Source organism: Pollachius pollachius, assembly GCF_949987615.1.
Source record: "Pollachius pollachius genome assembly, chromosome: 2".
Lineage (NCBI taxonomy): Eukaryota > Metazoa > Chordata > Actinopteri > Gadiformes > Gadidae > Pollachius > Pollachius pollachius.
The window spans coordinates 41,402,710-41,417,709 of NC_136935.1; the positions used below are offsets into that span (position 1 = coordinate 41,402,710).

Genomic DNA, 15,000 nt, shown 5'->3' on the forward strand with positions numbered 1-15,000 from the left:
TTACAATGCAAACACAACAATAATTGACACCAATCTGGCGCACTTAGAAGAGCAATCAACTGAATAAATGGCAGGTATAGCCTGTCGGACACGCAATCAGTGCACTTGCAAATGAGTGCCTGCAAGTATGTCCGATCGTGCTCTCTCTCTCTCACTCTCACACGCCCGTACACAATCACTCCAACTTTTCCAACTCCAAGGCTAGGCTGCTTCACTATGACCACAACTAACCACAAGGCCTTCATAACCATGCAGTATGCCGAAGCCGGAAAGGACACACGCAGTCACACACACTCATCTTATGCAAAACAATTCATTTCATCATCAACATTCAGTCACTGCAAAGATTTAAAGACTAGCCTCTTACCATAAGTTAAAATGGACCCAAAGTACGTGATTGATACAGTCTGGTTTAGCTTTCGCTTGCTATCCGTTTTTAGTATGACCTCTCAACATTACTTTCTTGTGTTAGGCGCACATGGCTAATTTGCATATGTGCACAGGACTGGCTGGCTCCGTTAGGCAAACAATAGAACATATTTAATTATCTTTCTATCTGTCTATCTATCTATCTATCAACCCATGTGTCTAGTTTTAATGTGATGTATTTTGTGTATGTCCAGTCAGACTTGTTGTCTCCATTGTTCTGTGTGGTCTTGTAGACTATACTGTGTGAGCCGAATCACCTAAATGAATTCCCCACGATTTGTGTCGTTTGGTATTAATAAAGACTTGACTAGGCTATCTATCTATCTAGGCTATTAATTAATAATTATTTGCCGAAGGCGAAGTGAATAGTGGGGAATATTCATTCATTAATTCACGGAGCCTGAGGTGAATAATTTTTAATTAAATGTTTTAGTTGCCTATATACTACACGTGAACACTCCAAAAATAAACAAGATAACACTTTTTGCCGGGATTTATTTGTTTTTATTAGCGGTTTATTTGTTGTTATTAGCGGACATTTTGCGATGAAAACAACATCGAATTTGAGATGTCAATCATGGGATATTGCCCAATATTCCGAGATAGCGAACCAATCAAATTGCGCCATTTTAGGAGGTTCACGTGTAGCATATACTAACTATATATAATATCTATGTATCTATCTATGTATCTGTATAATCTGCTGGACACTCTCTTACTAGTCTCTACTTTCAAGGGTCTCAATGCGGCTTTGGTCCGTGTCTCCCCAACGTGACGTCATGCAATGCATTCTGGGGGAAATGAGAATCAATAGCAAACCGCTAAAATAGTACCTACTTTTTTGTATTACATTCTGTTTTGTGATACCTAACAACACTAAATACAATAAATTACAGTTTAAATCTTTATTACCAACAAGCAAATTGCACAAATTCGTTGAAAATAAACCCTGCAACACGGCCTTTAAGGTGGTAAACAATTATTAAAAAGTATCCAGTATTTAGTTTAGTATTTAGTTTAGACACAATAACAAACAGACCGGATCAAGCAAAGGGTAAAGAAAAAAGTTGTGTTTCTCTGTAGGGATCCTTTACATAATGTTGACAGACATTTATAAAACTTATTAACAATCTCAGCCTGTCAGTGGCAAAAACAAAAGGAGGGACATTTGGGGCGTGTTTCAGAGGACGTGCATTGACGGGGCACTATTTCCCCTAAGGGGCAATAGCGGAGCCATTGGGGAGCCATTGCAGCCGCGAACAGGCTGCAACCTCAAGCAACCTCGTTCAATATTGGACTGATTTAAAAAAATATCGTCCACATTAGTCACTTATACCCAAAACAATGGGAATAAGTGATAACACTGTTATCCTTTAGGGCAGTGATGGGAGTTAATGATTTAAATATACTTTACCCTCATGCTGATGATATATAGACTCTGTACAGACACCCTCAGTGTTAATCCCTGAGTCAGAGGGATTGAGATGACCTCTTGGCCTTCATAGTGTCATTCTCCTTCATGACGATAAATGGAGACTATATGAATAATATGAGTTGGTGTCATGTGTAAGATGGTCTTATGATCCAGCTAACAGCCCAGGTGGTTTCCTGCGTCACCAAGCAAAGGCTAAAATTAAATTATTTCAATTGAATGAACGACACATTTGTGAACGTCATGTGGTGCAGGGAAGAAATTCTGCCTCAGTGTCTAAATCCCAACTCAATAATCGTAAACTGAACATTTTGACTGAACCTTTATAAATCCTTACCTATTCCTGTCTGTGTCTCCGTCTGTGGTTATGTGTGTTGGTGCGTATAAATGAGTGTGTTTGTGTGTGTGTGTGTGTGTGTGTGTGTGTGTGTGTGTGTGTGTGTGTGTGTGTGTGTGTGTGTAAGTGATCATGTAAACATGAATGAGTGTGTGTGTGTGTGTGTGTGTGTGTGTGTAAGTGATCATGTAAACATGAATGAGTGTGTGTGTGTGTGTGTGTGTGTGTGTTTGTGAGTGAACATGCAAACATGTATGCATGTGAATCTGTGTGTGTTGTTGCTTGAACATGTGAACATGTATGTGTGTGAATGTGTGTGTGTCTGTGTGTGTGTGTGTGTGTGTGTGTTCTCTGAGCACCTAAGTCAGCAAGAAAGTCGAAGCCCACCATGTCGTGACAACCAGCGATGACTACTACTCACCCCCCCCGCTCCCCCCCTCCTGCTTTTCCTCCAGAGGAAGGAAGCGGGGAATAGCGAGAGTGTGTTAATGCATGCGTACGTTGGTGCCTGTGTGTTCATACTGTATGTGTGAGGCTGTCTATGTTTTCCGTGTGTAAGCGAGGGAGAGAGAGAGAGGGAGAGATCACAGCATGGGTGTCTCTCGCCCTCATGTTCCATTAAACAGGATCTACCAGAGCAGGGTCCTTCCGAAGTCTCCCTCAAGATCCCCCGCCTCAGCACTAACACCCCGACCGCGCCAAGGACGGACTGTTTGTTTTGGAATGTTGGCGTTCCGGAGTCAGGGGAGAAGCCATGAGTCAGCACTGCTGGACCCCCCCCCCACCTGCCATGCATTGATTAATTATTAAGAGACATTTAATGTCACCTAACATCCAGGCAATGTGTGAATGTGTGTGTGTGTTTGCATGTTTGAGAGAGTGTGTGTGTGTGTGTGTGTATGTATGTGTGTGTTTGTACACAGGGCAGGGAAGTGGCGGTAATTAGCAAGAGTTTGTAATAGCATGAAGTGGAGTGGTTGGAACAATGAAAGGCACTTGATAAGTGTTGACTAGCAAGCTAACACACACTCACACACACACACTTCTGTATTTTGTAAAGCACTATAATAGACAAATATATATTTATTGATTATATATCGAAGAGAACAATCTGGCCATGAATAAATAATTATAATTCCATGTAAACACATGAACTTAAACAATGAATGTTTGAATTAATGTTTTTCAATAATAGCTGATATAAAAGCGTGTGTTTGATAATATTTTATGGAAAGCATTGCCAGTAAGTGAAACCTGTGTTGTTCACTCCTGTTCTCTGGTAAGGACGAAAAACGCATAAAATAGCAGTTTATACTGGGTTCATTTTTGTTGAATAATGAACAGGTCAACACACAAACCCATGACTGGCAAGAAATAAATTGCAGTGCTGCACCACCGTTACCTGAGTGCTCCAGCTGTGTGTGTTTGTGTGTGCCTGTGCACATATCATATGACATAATATGTGTGCGTAGGCGTGTTTGCATGTGTAGTTGCATCTCTTTGACATTTGATATGTGTGTTTGTCCCAACGTCTGTGTCTGTCTGTTTCTGTGTGTGTACGTGTAGCAGGTTCAATGAGCGAATGGACTCCGGGTTTGCTTGGAAGCACGCACAAGTCTTTTATTTGCTTCAATGACGACAGTTCAGAAATTATAAATCCGCTACCGCGGTCACAGGGACTGTTTCCAGAGACTTTCTCATAACCTAGTTCCAGTCCTCTGTCTCTGCTCCCGATCCCTCCCTACTACAAGATAAAGCATGCACACAACTGCAAGCAGGTGTCCGCAATAGGCTGGGTGATCTGAGCACACCGGATCACCCAGCCGATCCGGTGTGCTCCCAACATGCCCATACTCCCCCCCTGCAGGCCAGATGCCGTATGTCCCCCCACACACCCCCACCGCCGGACACAGGCCGGGGACACATCCAGCCGCCAACTCACTCCCCCCCCCAGGAACGGGAGAGGAAGTCCGCCAAGGCCATCTGCGCCCCAGGCCTGTGCACAACCCGAAAGGTGAAGGGTTGAAACGCGAGGCACCACCGGGTAATCCTCGCGTTGACATCCTTCATGCGGTGGAGCCACCGGAGGGGGGCGTGGTCAGAGTAGAGGATGAACGCGCGACCCAGCAGGTAGTAGCGAAGGGCGCCGACCGCCCATCGGATGGCGAGACACTCCTTCTCTACCGTGCTGTACCAACCCTCCCGATCTGATAGTTTGCGGCTCTGGTACAGCACCGGTTGGCCCCCTCCACCTGCTGGGTCAGGACTGCGCCCAACCCCCTGTCCGACGCGTCTGTCTGCAGGGAAAAAGGGAGATCAAAGTTAGAAGCACACAGGACCGCTTCCCTGCAGAGGGCTATTTTAATAGCCTCAAACGACACTTGAGATGGCTCCGACCACTGGACTGTATCTGGGGCCCTCTTACGGGTGAGGTCGGTCAAGGGGCTGGCTAGGTCCGAGAAGTGCGGCACAAACTGCCGGTAGTACCCTGCCAGCAACAGGAACCGCCTCACCTCCTTCTTGGTCCTGGATAGAGGGGAGGCGGCAACTGCAGCGGTCTTACCGACCTGCGGCCGGACCTCCCCACCCCCCCAGGTGGTACCCAAGATACTGGATCTCCCTCCGCCTGATCACGCACTTCCTCGTGTTGGCCGTGAGCCCCGCCCATCTCAACGACTGAAGAACGGCCGCCACCTGCTGCATATGCTGCCCCCAAGTGTCACCATAGATGACAATGTCATCAATGTAGGCAGCAGCATACGCAGCGTGGGGCCGCAATGCACGGTCCATCAGCCGCTGAAACTTGGCCAGGGCCCCGAACAACCCGAACGGAAGCACCTTGAACTGGTATAGACCGAGTGGAGTGGAGAAGGCCGTTTTTTCCCGGGCTGCTGGAGACAGCGGAATCTGCCAGTGGCCCTTCATGCAGTCCAGAGTCGTGTAGTAGGTGGCCATGCCAAGCCAGTCCACAAGCTCGTTGATCCGAGGCATTGGGTAGGCATCATACTTCGAAATCACATTCACCCTACGGTCATCCACACAGAACCGGACAGACGCGTCCAGCTTTCCCACAAGCATGACGGGGCTGCACCAGTCGCTGGGGGACTCCTCTACCACGGCCAACTCTAACATTGTTGCCAATTCGCACTGCACGACTTCTTGTTTATGGATGGGCAGCCTATACGGGCATGTCCGCACCGTTAACCCGGGTTGCGTCTCGATGTTATGAGTGATTAACGGGGTGCGACCGGGCAGGGATGAAAACACGTCGGCGAACTGGAGTTGCAGGCTAGCAACGTCCGCCCCTGACTCACAGAGAGGTCTTCACCTTGACCAACCGGAGGGGTGGGACCTGGAGCAGGGACTTCCGGTCCGAACTCCTCTCTCTCTGGTAGCGTCGTCACGAACGCGACAGGGACCGCATCATTCCACCTCTTAAGGAGGTTGATGTGGTATATCTGTTTGTTTTAGCCCCTGTCCGACCGCGCTACCTCGTAATCCACATCCCGACTCGCCGTGTGACCACAAAGGGCTCTTGCCACTTTGCGAGTAATTTGGTGCTAGAGGTGGGCAGCAGTACAAGGACCTTGTCCCCCGGTGTGAGATCGCGTAATCTAGTTCCTCTGTCGTACAGGCGTCTCTGACTCTCCTGGGCTCGGTGCAAGTGCTCACGTGACAATACCCCTAGTGAGTGAAGCTTTGCACGCAAGTCCATGACGTACTGTACTTCATTTTTGCTGTCACTTGACCACTCCTCCCACTTTTCTTTAATGAGGTCCAGGACACCCCTGGGCTTCTCTGGCGTGTTCCGGTCCACCTCCTCGCTAGGTCCCGCAGCTGCTAGCATAGACCAGGGGTCTCAAACTCAACTTACCTCGAGGCCGCTGGAGGTCGAGTCTGGGTTAGGCTGGGCCACATCAAGTATTCCACAAGAAAAAGTAGCACAACTGACCCTAAGTTATCTAAGTTAATGATCGGGCTATAACTAGATTACGTTGGCTATGTAATCGCTGACAACAGGGGACATTTTAGCGTCCTTTGGCTTTTGTCGGGACTCAGGACACGCAACTAAAAATTGTGACTGCCTCAGAAAACCGGGACATCTGGTCACCCTATCACAAGTCTGGTCACCCTATCACAAGTCTGGTCACCCTATCACAAGTCTGGTCACCCTATCACAAGTCTGGTCACCCTGGTCACAAGTGATAAAAAAGCGTGGCAAGCGACTCAGCAAAAATGTGTGTTTGACAACTACTTGCGGGCCGCACTAAGACTAAACTTTGATGTCAACTAGGGGGCCACAATATATAATCCCGCGGGCCTCAATTGGCCCCGGGCCGTGAGTTTGAGACCCCTGGCATAGACGAAGGGTGAGTCCCCCTCCGTGAAGTTCAACGCCCGGAAACGGCGCCGATGTTCCTCTGGATGGAGGCCAAGCTGGTCCCTGATGGCCCTGGCGACGGTGTCGTAGTCCCGTTTGGCCCCGGACTGTGGGCTGCGAGCTGGGCCTCCCCCGTCAGGAGCGGCAGAAGATGGTGAGCCCACTCCTGACGAGGCCACCTAGAGACCTCGACCACTCCCTGGAAGGTCTCCAGGAAGGCCTCAGGGTCATCTGCCTCCCCCATCTTCGGGATGTGGATGTGGGGCACGGCTCTTGCCCCTCTGGGTTCGTCTCCGCGCGCTCCGGAGGCGAGGAACTCACGGAGAATAGCCCGATCGGCTGCCAAGGTCTGGGCTAGCGCCGTGAGTACCTCGTTCTGCGCGTGCTGCAGCTGGCTCTGTCTTACGGTGATTGTTCCATTATCCGCGCTCACCCCCACATTGGGCTCCACTGTAGCAGGTTCAATGAGCGAATGGACACCGGGTTTGCTTGGAAGCACACGCAAGTCTTTTATTTGCTTCAATTACGACAGTCCAGAAATTATGAATCCGCTACCGCGGTCACAGGGAGCGTTTCCAGGGACTTTCTCATAACCTAGTTCAGGGGCTCGAGTCCTCTGTCTCTGCTCCCGATCCCTTCCTACTACAAGATAAGCAGGCACGTAAATACACACTCCCTGATTGGTCTGATTGCGAGCAGGCGTCCACAATCAGACCCAACCCACCCAGCCGATCTTGTGTGCTCCCAACATGCCCATACTCCCCCCTGCAGGCCAGACGCCGCATGTCCCCCCACAGTATGTGTGTGTGCTTATGTGTGGGAAAGTTAACATGTGCATGTATGAGTTTGTCTTTTGTGTGTGTGGCTGCCTGTAGACAGGCACGCATGTGTATATGTGGTGTTTTTGTGTGTGTGTGTGTGTGTTTGTGTGTGTGTGTTTGTGTGTGTTTGATTGTGTGTATAAATGTGTGTTTAAAGACGACCTAGAGTCTATGATGACTAACTTCCCGGAGGCTGAGCTTTGGTGAGACAGCAGGTACCAGATGGGAGATAGGTGCAGTGTATTGTGTATGGCAGCTGTCTCATGCACGCTTGTAGACTTAAGACCTAACAAAAGTTCCTTCACTGGAAATCCTTTAATGTGCAATAACTGTAAAGGCAGAGTCTGACAAATAAAAGCTGGAATGACTGATAGCGTATGAAGCACACACACACACACGCACACACACACACACACACACTCACACACGAGGGTCTGCATGCACGCACACACACACATGCACACACATATTTGTGTGTTTGGGCATAAAACACACACACACACACACACACACACACAAATACAGTATGCATGTTCATCTTTTGAACTCTTTGAACTGTGTTTATATACATTTGATTGTTTTTGTGCACAAGCATTTTGTGTGTTCTTTGAGGTTCTTTGATGTAAACACTGGGATGACTTTTTGAGGTGTGTAATTTGGTGTCTGTCTGCATCATGAACTGTGTTTGAGACTTCAAAAACATATGATTATGATGTGTAAATGGTATGTATGGTTTGTGTTGTTTGTGTGTGTGTGTGTGTGTGTGTGTGTGTGTTTGTGTTTGGGTTTGTGTTTCTGTATGTGTGTGTGTGTGTGTGTATGTGTGTGTGTGTGTGTGTGTGTGTGTGTGTGCGCGATGTTGTGCCTTTTTGTGTCCTACAGTAAAACCTGTAGGACTCCACATGACCTCGTCGACAACACAGTTCTCTCTGGACGGACACAATGACTCTTTCTTGAACTTCTTCCTATACAAAGCATCCACACCTCAAAAAAATCCCTATTATCTTCTTGCCGTATTACACTACACTTCACACTTCACGCTATACACCATGAACATTGAGCTTTAGCGCAGGTGAATATTCGAAAATAACAACACCAGATTTACCTCAATTGTTTTGTGCACTATCATATAATAAGTAATACACATTTAAGTGTAGGAATGGTGTCCCTCATTTCTGCGGTGCCTTTAAACAGATGCCAGCTTGTGTAAATATCAAACCCCACCACCCACCGCTGGTCCACGTTCCTAAAAGAGTTAATTTGGGGCAAGCCTCTCGCACAATGATTGCTTTCTGAGCAAATCCTCAACCAGGGCAAATTTAATCTCTCTTTTTAATAACGCACTACATTCAAGTTCAATATTGTTTTCATAACAAGCATATAAATTCAGTGGTCCCACTTAATCTCTTATAATAATACTTATATATGCACAGATTGTATATGAAGTGTTTCTATAAGAACTAGAGATGCACCCTGCTGTCTCCACTCTATGCTTGGACAGTTTGGTTCCAGGCATTCAGTGTGAGGCAGCAGAGTGCTGCGACGTGTGTGTGTGTGTGTGCGTGAGCAGGTGCATGTGTGTGTGTGTGTGTGTGTGTGTGTGTGTGTGTGTGTGCGTTTGCTGCAGTGGCCCTGTTCTGAAGGGCAAACGGTAGGTTCCCTGGTCAGCATGATGTAGGTCTCAAGGGGGGCTTCCTGGATCGATACTCTTCCATCTGCCCCTCCTACCCCTGACCCCCCCCCCCCCCCCCCCCCCCCCCCCCCCCCCCCCCCCCCCCCACCCCCCCACCCCCCCCCCCACCCCTCTCGGCTCACCTCGACATTGGGCTATTTCTGGACTCTCTATGGATTCCCACGGCTGCCCGCAATCAATGAGCCGAACCTCCCTGTCACTGTAGTGGCTGTGCGGTCCAAACTACAGCCTCTTGTTCTGTCTCGCACGCACGTAGCGCACGCCGACTCCCTCTTCGTCCCCCACTGCTTGTGTCAGCTCCTTTCAAAGCACCGTAAAAAAAAAACATTTTCAATGTGTAACGGTCATTAAATCAACGGGAAGTCAGTTGAGCGCAGCTTCAGAGCAGAGCATGGGGCCAGCCATGATGTGATGCAGTAGGTTAATAACACAAACGGCCGACAAATAATGGAGGGATTTTTTTGGCTTTGGCCTTTTTCGTTATATTACCTTTACATTATATTCATAAATCATACCTCTTTTGGCTGAGATATGTCTTTATCTCCGACATTGCGTGCTTTCGAGCGTTTGTGTCATGGCCGACCCCTCTTCAATATTACCATGAAGAGACTTTCTGATGAGGCAATTGTACTCAATTGAATTGAATTGACCTGTAACCTAACGTGCTTTATTAAACACATCTGGCTAAACGATATCAGTCCGTTAATAGCACACACACACAGACACGCGCTCCCTGTCTATATCTGATAAGATATAAGATAACGGGAAAGCCATCTGTTGCCATTGTGGTGTCTTGCTGTATTGCAACAATAGTACGACGCAACACCACAATGGCACCGCAAAGCCATGATTTCCTCCAGCAGGCTCCACTAATCAGCAGAACAACAGGACTCCCCGTGTGTCATTGTTAGCCTGCAGCAGGGTGCCGTTCAGCGGAGAGAGGGCTGATTTGGCTTAACACTCTAACGTCGAGGGCTCTGGGCTCTGGCTGGTCAGAGGTCAGGAGTTAGGGGGAGAGGGAACAGGGCGAGGCTCGGTTCAGGAAGAACCCCAACGGGGAGAAGATGAAGAGATTAACTCGGGAATCCCAAACAAACCACTGATCCGCTTCCAACGCGCTGCCCTGGCCACAGTGATGTGTGTTCACACCTCACACTGTCCCGTTCACTGTGGAGAACAAAGATGATGATGTAATGATGATTGTGGAAGAGAGGGAGGAGGATGATGGGGAGGATAACAAAGCTGATGATGTAATGATGATGATTGTGGAGGAGAGGTAGGAGGATGATGGGGATGATAACAAAGCTGATGATGTGTTGATGAGGGCGGAGGATAAGGGAGACGATGATGTCATGACAATGGTTGTCGATTAGAAAGACGATGATGTAATCACAGCGGTGAGGTCATCGATGATGAGGTGACAATGATGATGACGACGAGGACGATGAACGTAACAGCGTTTTGTGTTCCCCTCCTCCCTCCAGCCGTGTTCTGGGGAGACATCGCCCTCGACGAGGAGGACCTGCGCATGTTCCACATCGACAGGACCATAGATCTGACGGAGCGCCCGCACACACACACACACGGCCGACAGGGACACACCACCGGTGAGCGGGCAGCCTCGGCCACCTCAACTCGTGTGAACCCTCTCTGCGCTATGTCACTGCTCCACACACACACACACACACACACACACACATATACACACTGGGGTACAACGAGAGAACCTAGTGCTACAGGGAGATATAGTAATGCCAGTGTGTGTGTGTGTGTGCGTGCGTGTACTTTATGTTTGCGTATTTGTGTGTATCCATCTGTGTGTGCATCTGTCCGCGCGTGTGTGCTCTTGTGTGTTCAGCATTTTCTCTGCCAAATTCTCCCCTCAGATTGAATATCATTTGGAAAACCTAGAGGAGTTGAAAAGCTAGGTTGCAAATGCTGATCTTTGAAAATATAACAAAGAGGGGACACTTTAATACACCCCAATTGACATACTTCCCGTATTTCACCAGCAATAGTTCTCATTTCTCTAAACATTAAACATATAACGAGTTTCCAAGTCGATTACTTCACAAAGCCTGAAGTTGTTCCTTCAGACCTCAGAGTCCTCTCTCTGTGTGTTAGGCGGCCTGGAGGAACAGGACATTGCCAAGAAGAAGAGTTCTCTGTATCTGCTGTTGGAAAGGATACGCAGGTTTGGCTTTGGTAAGGACCGTGACCTCTGACCTTTCTCTGATATGCCGCCAACGAGACCTTTATTCATCTGTAGAAAAAGCTATTAAAGTAACTCACATCAATGTAATAATAATCTGATGCCAGAAGTTTCAAGGGTGTGGGTTTCTCCCTATTATTTGTTCTGTTTAAAGTTATTTTATAATGTACTGGTCTCTTAAAGGTCTTGTTCATGTCTAATAATAGTAACATATCTTTACTTGTGAGAAGTGAGAATCACAATATTAAATCCAAATGTCATCTTATTTCTCATTTTTATTTAGGTTATTAACATACATAGACACACAAGTCACTTATACCCCATTAACACACAATTATCTCTTTCATTCTGTCTTTCTTCTTCCTTTGCTTCCTTTTTCTTCTTCCGTTTTTGATTTTCTTCTTCCTCTGTTTATTTCTTGCCTTTCTTTCTTTCTTTCTTTCTTTCTTTCTTTCTTTCTTTCTTTCTTTCTTTCTTTCTTTCTTTCTCCCTCTCATTCTCTCTTTCTGTCTCATTTCAATTTTTCTTTCTCTCTTTCTTTCTTTCTTTCTTTCTTTCTTTCTTTCTTTCTGTCTTCCTTTCTTTCTTTCTTTCTTTCTTTCTTTCTTTCTCCCTCTCATTCTCTCTTTCTGTCTCATTTCAATTTTTCTTTCTTTCTTTCTTTCTTTCTTTCTTCCTTTCTTTCTTTCTTTCTTTCTTTCTTTCTTTCTCCCTCTCATTCTCTCTTTCTGTCTCATTTCAATTTTTCTTTCTCTCTTTCTTTCTTTCTTCCTTTCTTTCTTTCTTTCTTTCTTTCTTTCTCCCTCTCATTCTCTCTTTCTGTCTCATTTCAATTTTTCTTTCTTTCTTTCTTTCTTTCTTTCTTCCTTTCTTTCTTTCTCTCTTTCTTTCTTTCTGTCTTCCTTTCTTTCTTTCTTTCTTTCTTTCTTTCTTTCTTTCTTTCTTTCTTTCTTTCTGTCTTCCTTCCCTTCTTTCTTTCCTTCTTCCTTTCCTTCTTTCTTTCTTTCCTTCCATCCTTCTATCCTTCCTGTCCCTCCGTCCTGTCCTGTTCATCCTTCCCGTCCCTCCAGACTCTCTCCCTAGGAACCTCAGCAGGGCCTCTCCGGGGTCCGGCCCCTCTGGTGGGAAGGGGGAGAAGCCCGCCAGCGCTCTGAAGAGCCGCTTCCCCCGTGCAGCCACGTCCCGGGCCGAGAGGATCTGGCCCGGGGGGGTCATCCCCTATGTCATCGGAGGGAACTTCACAGGTTAGGGTCCCTTCAGTCGAACGTGAACTCTCCTACGTCCCGGCCCTCTCCTGATGATACATGAGCACATCATGCAAGTTCAACCAACGTGCACCCTCTCATGAGAGCACATCATGTTAAGTGTTGGCTTGTGTGTGTGTGTGCGCGTGTTGGGTCTGGGCGCGCGTGTGTGTGTGTGTGTGTGTGTGTGTGTGTGTTCCAGGTAGTCAGAGGGCCATGTTTAAACAGGCCATGCGTCACTGGGAGAAGCAGACGTGTGTAACGTTCATTGAGAAGACAGACGAGGAGAGCTACATAGTGTTCACCTACCGACCCTGCGGGTGAGGCCTGTGTGTGTGTGTGTGTTAATGCGGTTTGTTTTGTGTTCCTTGTGTGATTTATTGTGTATCTCTACGGCTGTGTTAATGAACTTGTGTGTGCATGTGTGTGTGTGTGTTTGTTTGCACAAATGTGTACATGTATCTTTGTGTATTTATCTCTGTATTTATTTTTGTTTTTGTGTGTGTATGTGCATGTGTGTGTGTGTCTATGTGTGTGTGTGTGTGTGAGTGTGTGCGTGTGTATGTATTTGTTTATATGTGTTTGGCTCTTTCTATGTTTGTGTGTCTATGTGTGTCTGTATGTTTCTCTTTATTGTCTTTCTATGTATGTGTGACTATGTGTGTGCGTGTCTATGTGTGCGTGTCTATGTGTGTGCGTGTCTGTGTGTGTGTGCCTATATGTGTGTGCGTGTCTGTGTATGTGTGCCTATGTCTGTGTCTATATATGTGTGTGCGTCTCTATACGTGCGCGTGTCCATGTGTGTGTGAGCAGAAGTCCCCCTAGTGACCCTGGTCACAGTGAGGGACGGCACGGTCACTCAACAATGGCTGTGCTTTCCTTCCTGTCCTGCTTCTGCTTCCCCATCTCCCTGGCCTCTGCGCTCCGGGCCGGGCCGTCCACGCACACATGTGCATGTGGGGACTGTTTATTTATTTATTTTACAGTCAGAAGACACGCATTGTTCGGCAGAAGCGTCCGCACGCGGGGGTCAGAGTGTGTTTTTACAGTAGCTGAACCTCAGTGGCGGACAGTCAGTCAGTGTAAGATTGCAGAACACGTTGAAATCAGTACTTTTTTTCCTCAAACACACACATACATGCAAGCAAGCACACACACAAACACACACACACATACAACCAAGCAAACACACACATACACACGCACGCAAACACACACACATACACACACACAGGTATACAAGCAAACACTGACACACACGCACCTTTTTGACCAAGCTGCTTCCCCGCGGAGCCACGTGATTGGTCGTGACAGTGGGCGTGGCCACCGCCAACATGACATGAAAGAGTATCAGAGTTAAAGGTGGAGTGTGTAGAATTGAGGTGGCCACTAGCGGGGTGGTTGCATATTCTAACAGACTGAATCCCCCTCATCCCTTCCCAAGGACTAGTAGCCAAGTGTCAAGGGATAAGGTTCCTTGGTAGATTTATGAATTTTGTTTAGCTCATTAGTCAGTACAAATGACACATTAGGTCTTCGCTTAGAATGGTGGCTCTGAATGAGACTGTACACCACATTGCAATTTCCACTTTGCGAAAAAGCACCTTTAGTTTTATTCAAACCATGTTCTATTTTTTTATGATTCTAGCCTGCGAGTAAATCAGTTCAACCAATCATGATCTTGTGTCTTTGTTAAGGTCACCATGGTCACAGTACAAGCTGTAGAACATGGCCGAGTTAAAGCCTAGTTTTGTTTCTCAACACACAATCCTCATGGGGATAACACGTTCCCCTCCACCCAAAAACTCTGAGCGGGAGCATGATCTATTTTTATTGAATTAGAACGCATTCCCTCCTAGAGTCGCTGATCAGTTCTGGACAACTGTAGAAACATGGCGGTGCAATATGGTGCTCTCCGTGGAAGAAGAGCCTCTCCCTATGTAGATATAAAGATCTCCTTCTGAGCTGACGAAAACACAAGGATTCTTATTTTCATAGGATTATACCAACAATTAAAACATATGAAAAGTATTCTCCATTTCTGCCGCTTTTGTCCGGCAGATGCCACTATAGTCGACAACCTTTAATCTCACCAACTTTTAAACAGCACTGTTAGCCATGAAATGTGGCATATATTGTGGGTATTTTTGTTAAAATCTCTCTGACTGTGCCCTGCTGACGTGTAACACACCCATTTACGTTCATGTATAAAACACACCAAAGAATATGTGTGAAGGCAGATCTGCAGATTCTTGATCGACGACCAATGCACCTCTCTGGATTCTCATTGGCTGACTTGATCAGAGATTAAATGCTGTAATCTGATTTATAAATACCCTGCTGCCAGGCCTGGGAAGGTGCATGTGTGCGTGGTAGAGAGAGGAAGGGACAGAGAGAGAAAGGGAGAGGGCAAGAGAGAGGGGAGAGAAAGAGAGAGAGAGAGAGAGAGAG

At 46.9% G+C, this 15,000-nt stretch overlaps 1 protein-coding gene across 2 annotated transcripts in view; it reads left to right on the forward strand.

Moving 5' to 3' along the window:
* The window catches only part of tll1 (tolloid-like 1), a 45,342-nt gene that overhangs the window by 6,485 nt on the left and 23,857 nt on the right, over positions 1-15,000 (forward strand). For both annotated transcript variants that reach the window (XM_079728901.1, XM_079728900.1), the window contains exons 3-6: positions 10,578-10,700; positions 11,218-11,298; positions 12,376-12,549; positions 12,752-12,869. In XM_079728901.1, the coding sequence (XP_079585027.1) occupies positions 10,578-10,700; positions 11,218-11,298; positions 12,376-12,549; positions 12,752-12,869 (496 nt within the window). The remainder of the gene's footprint in view (positions 1-10,577; positions 10,701-11,217; positions 11,299-12,375; positions 12,550-12,751; positions 12,870-15,000) is intronic.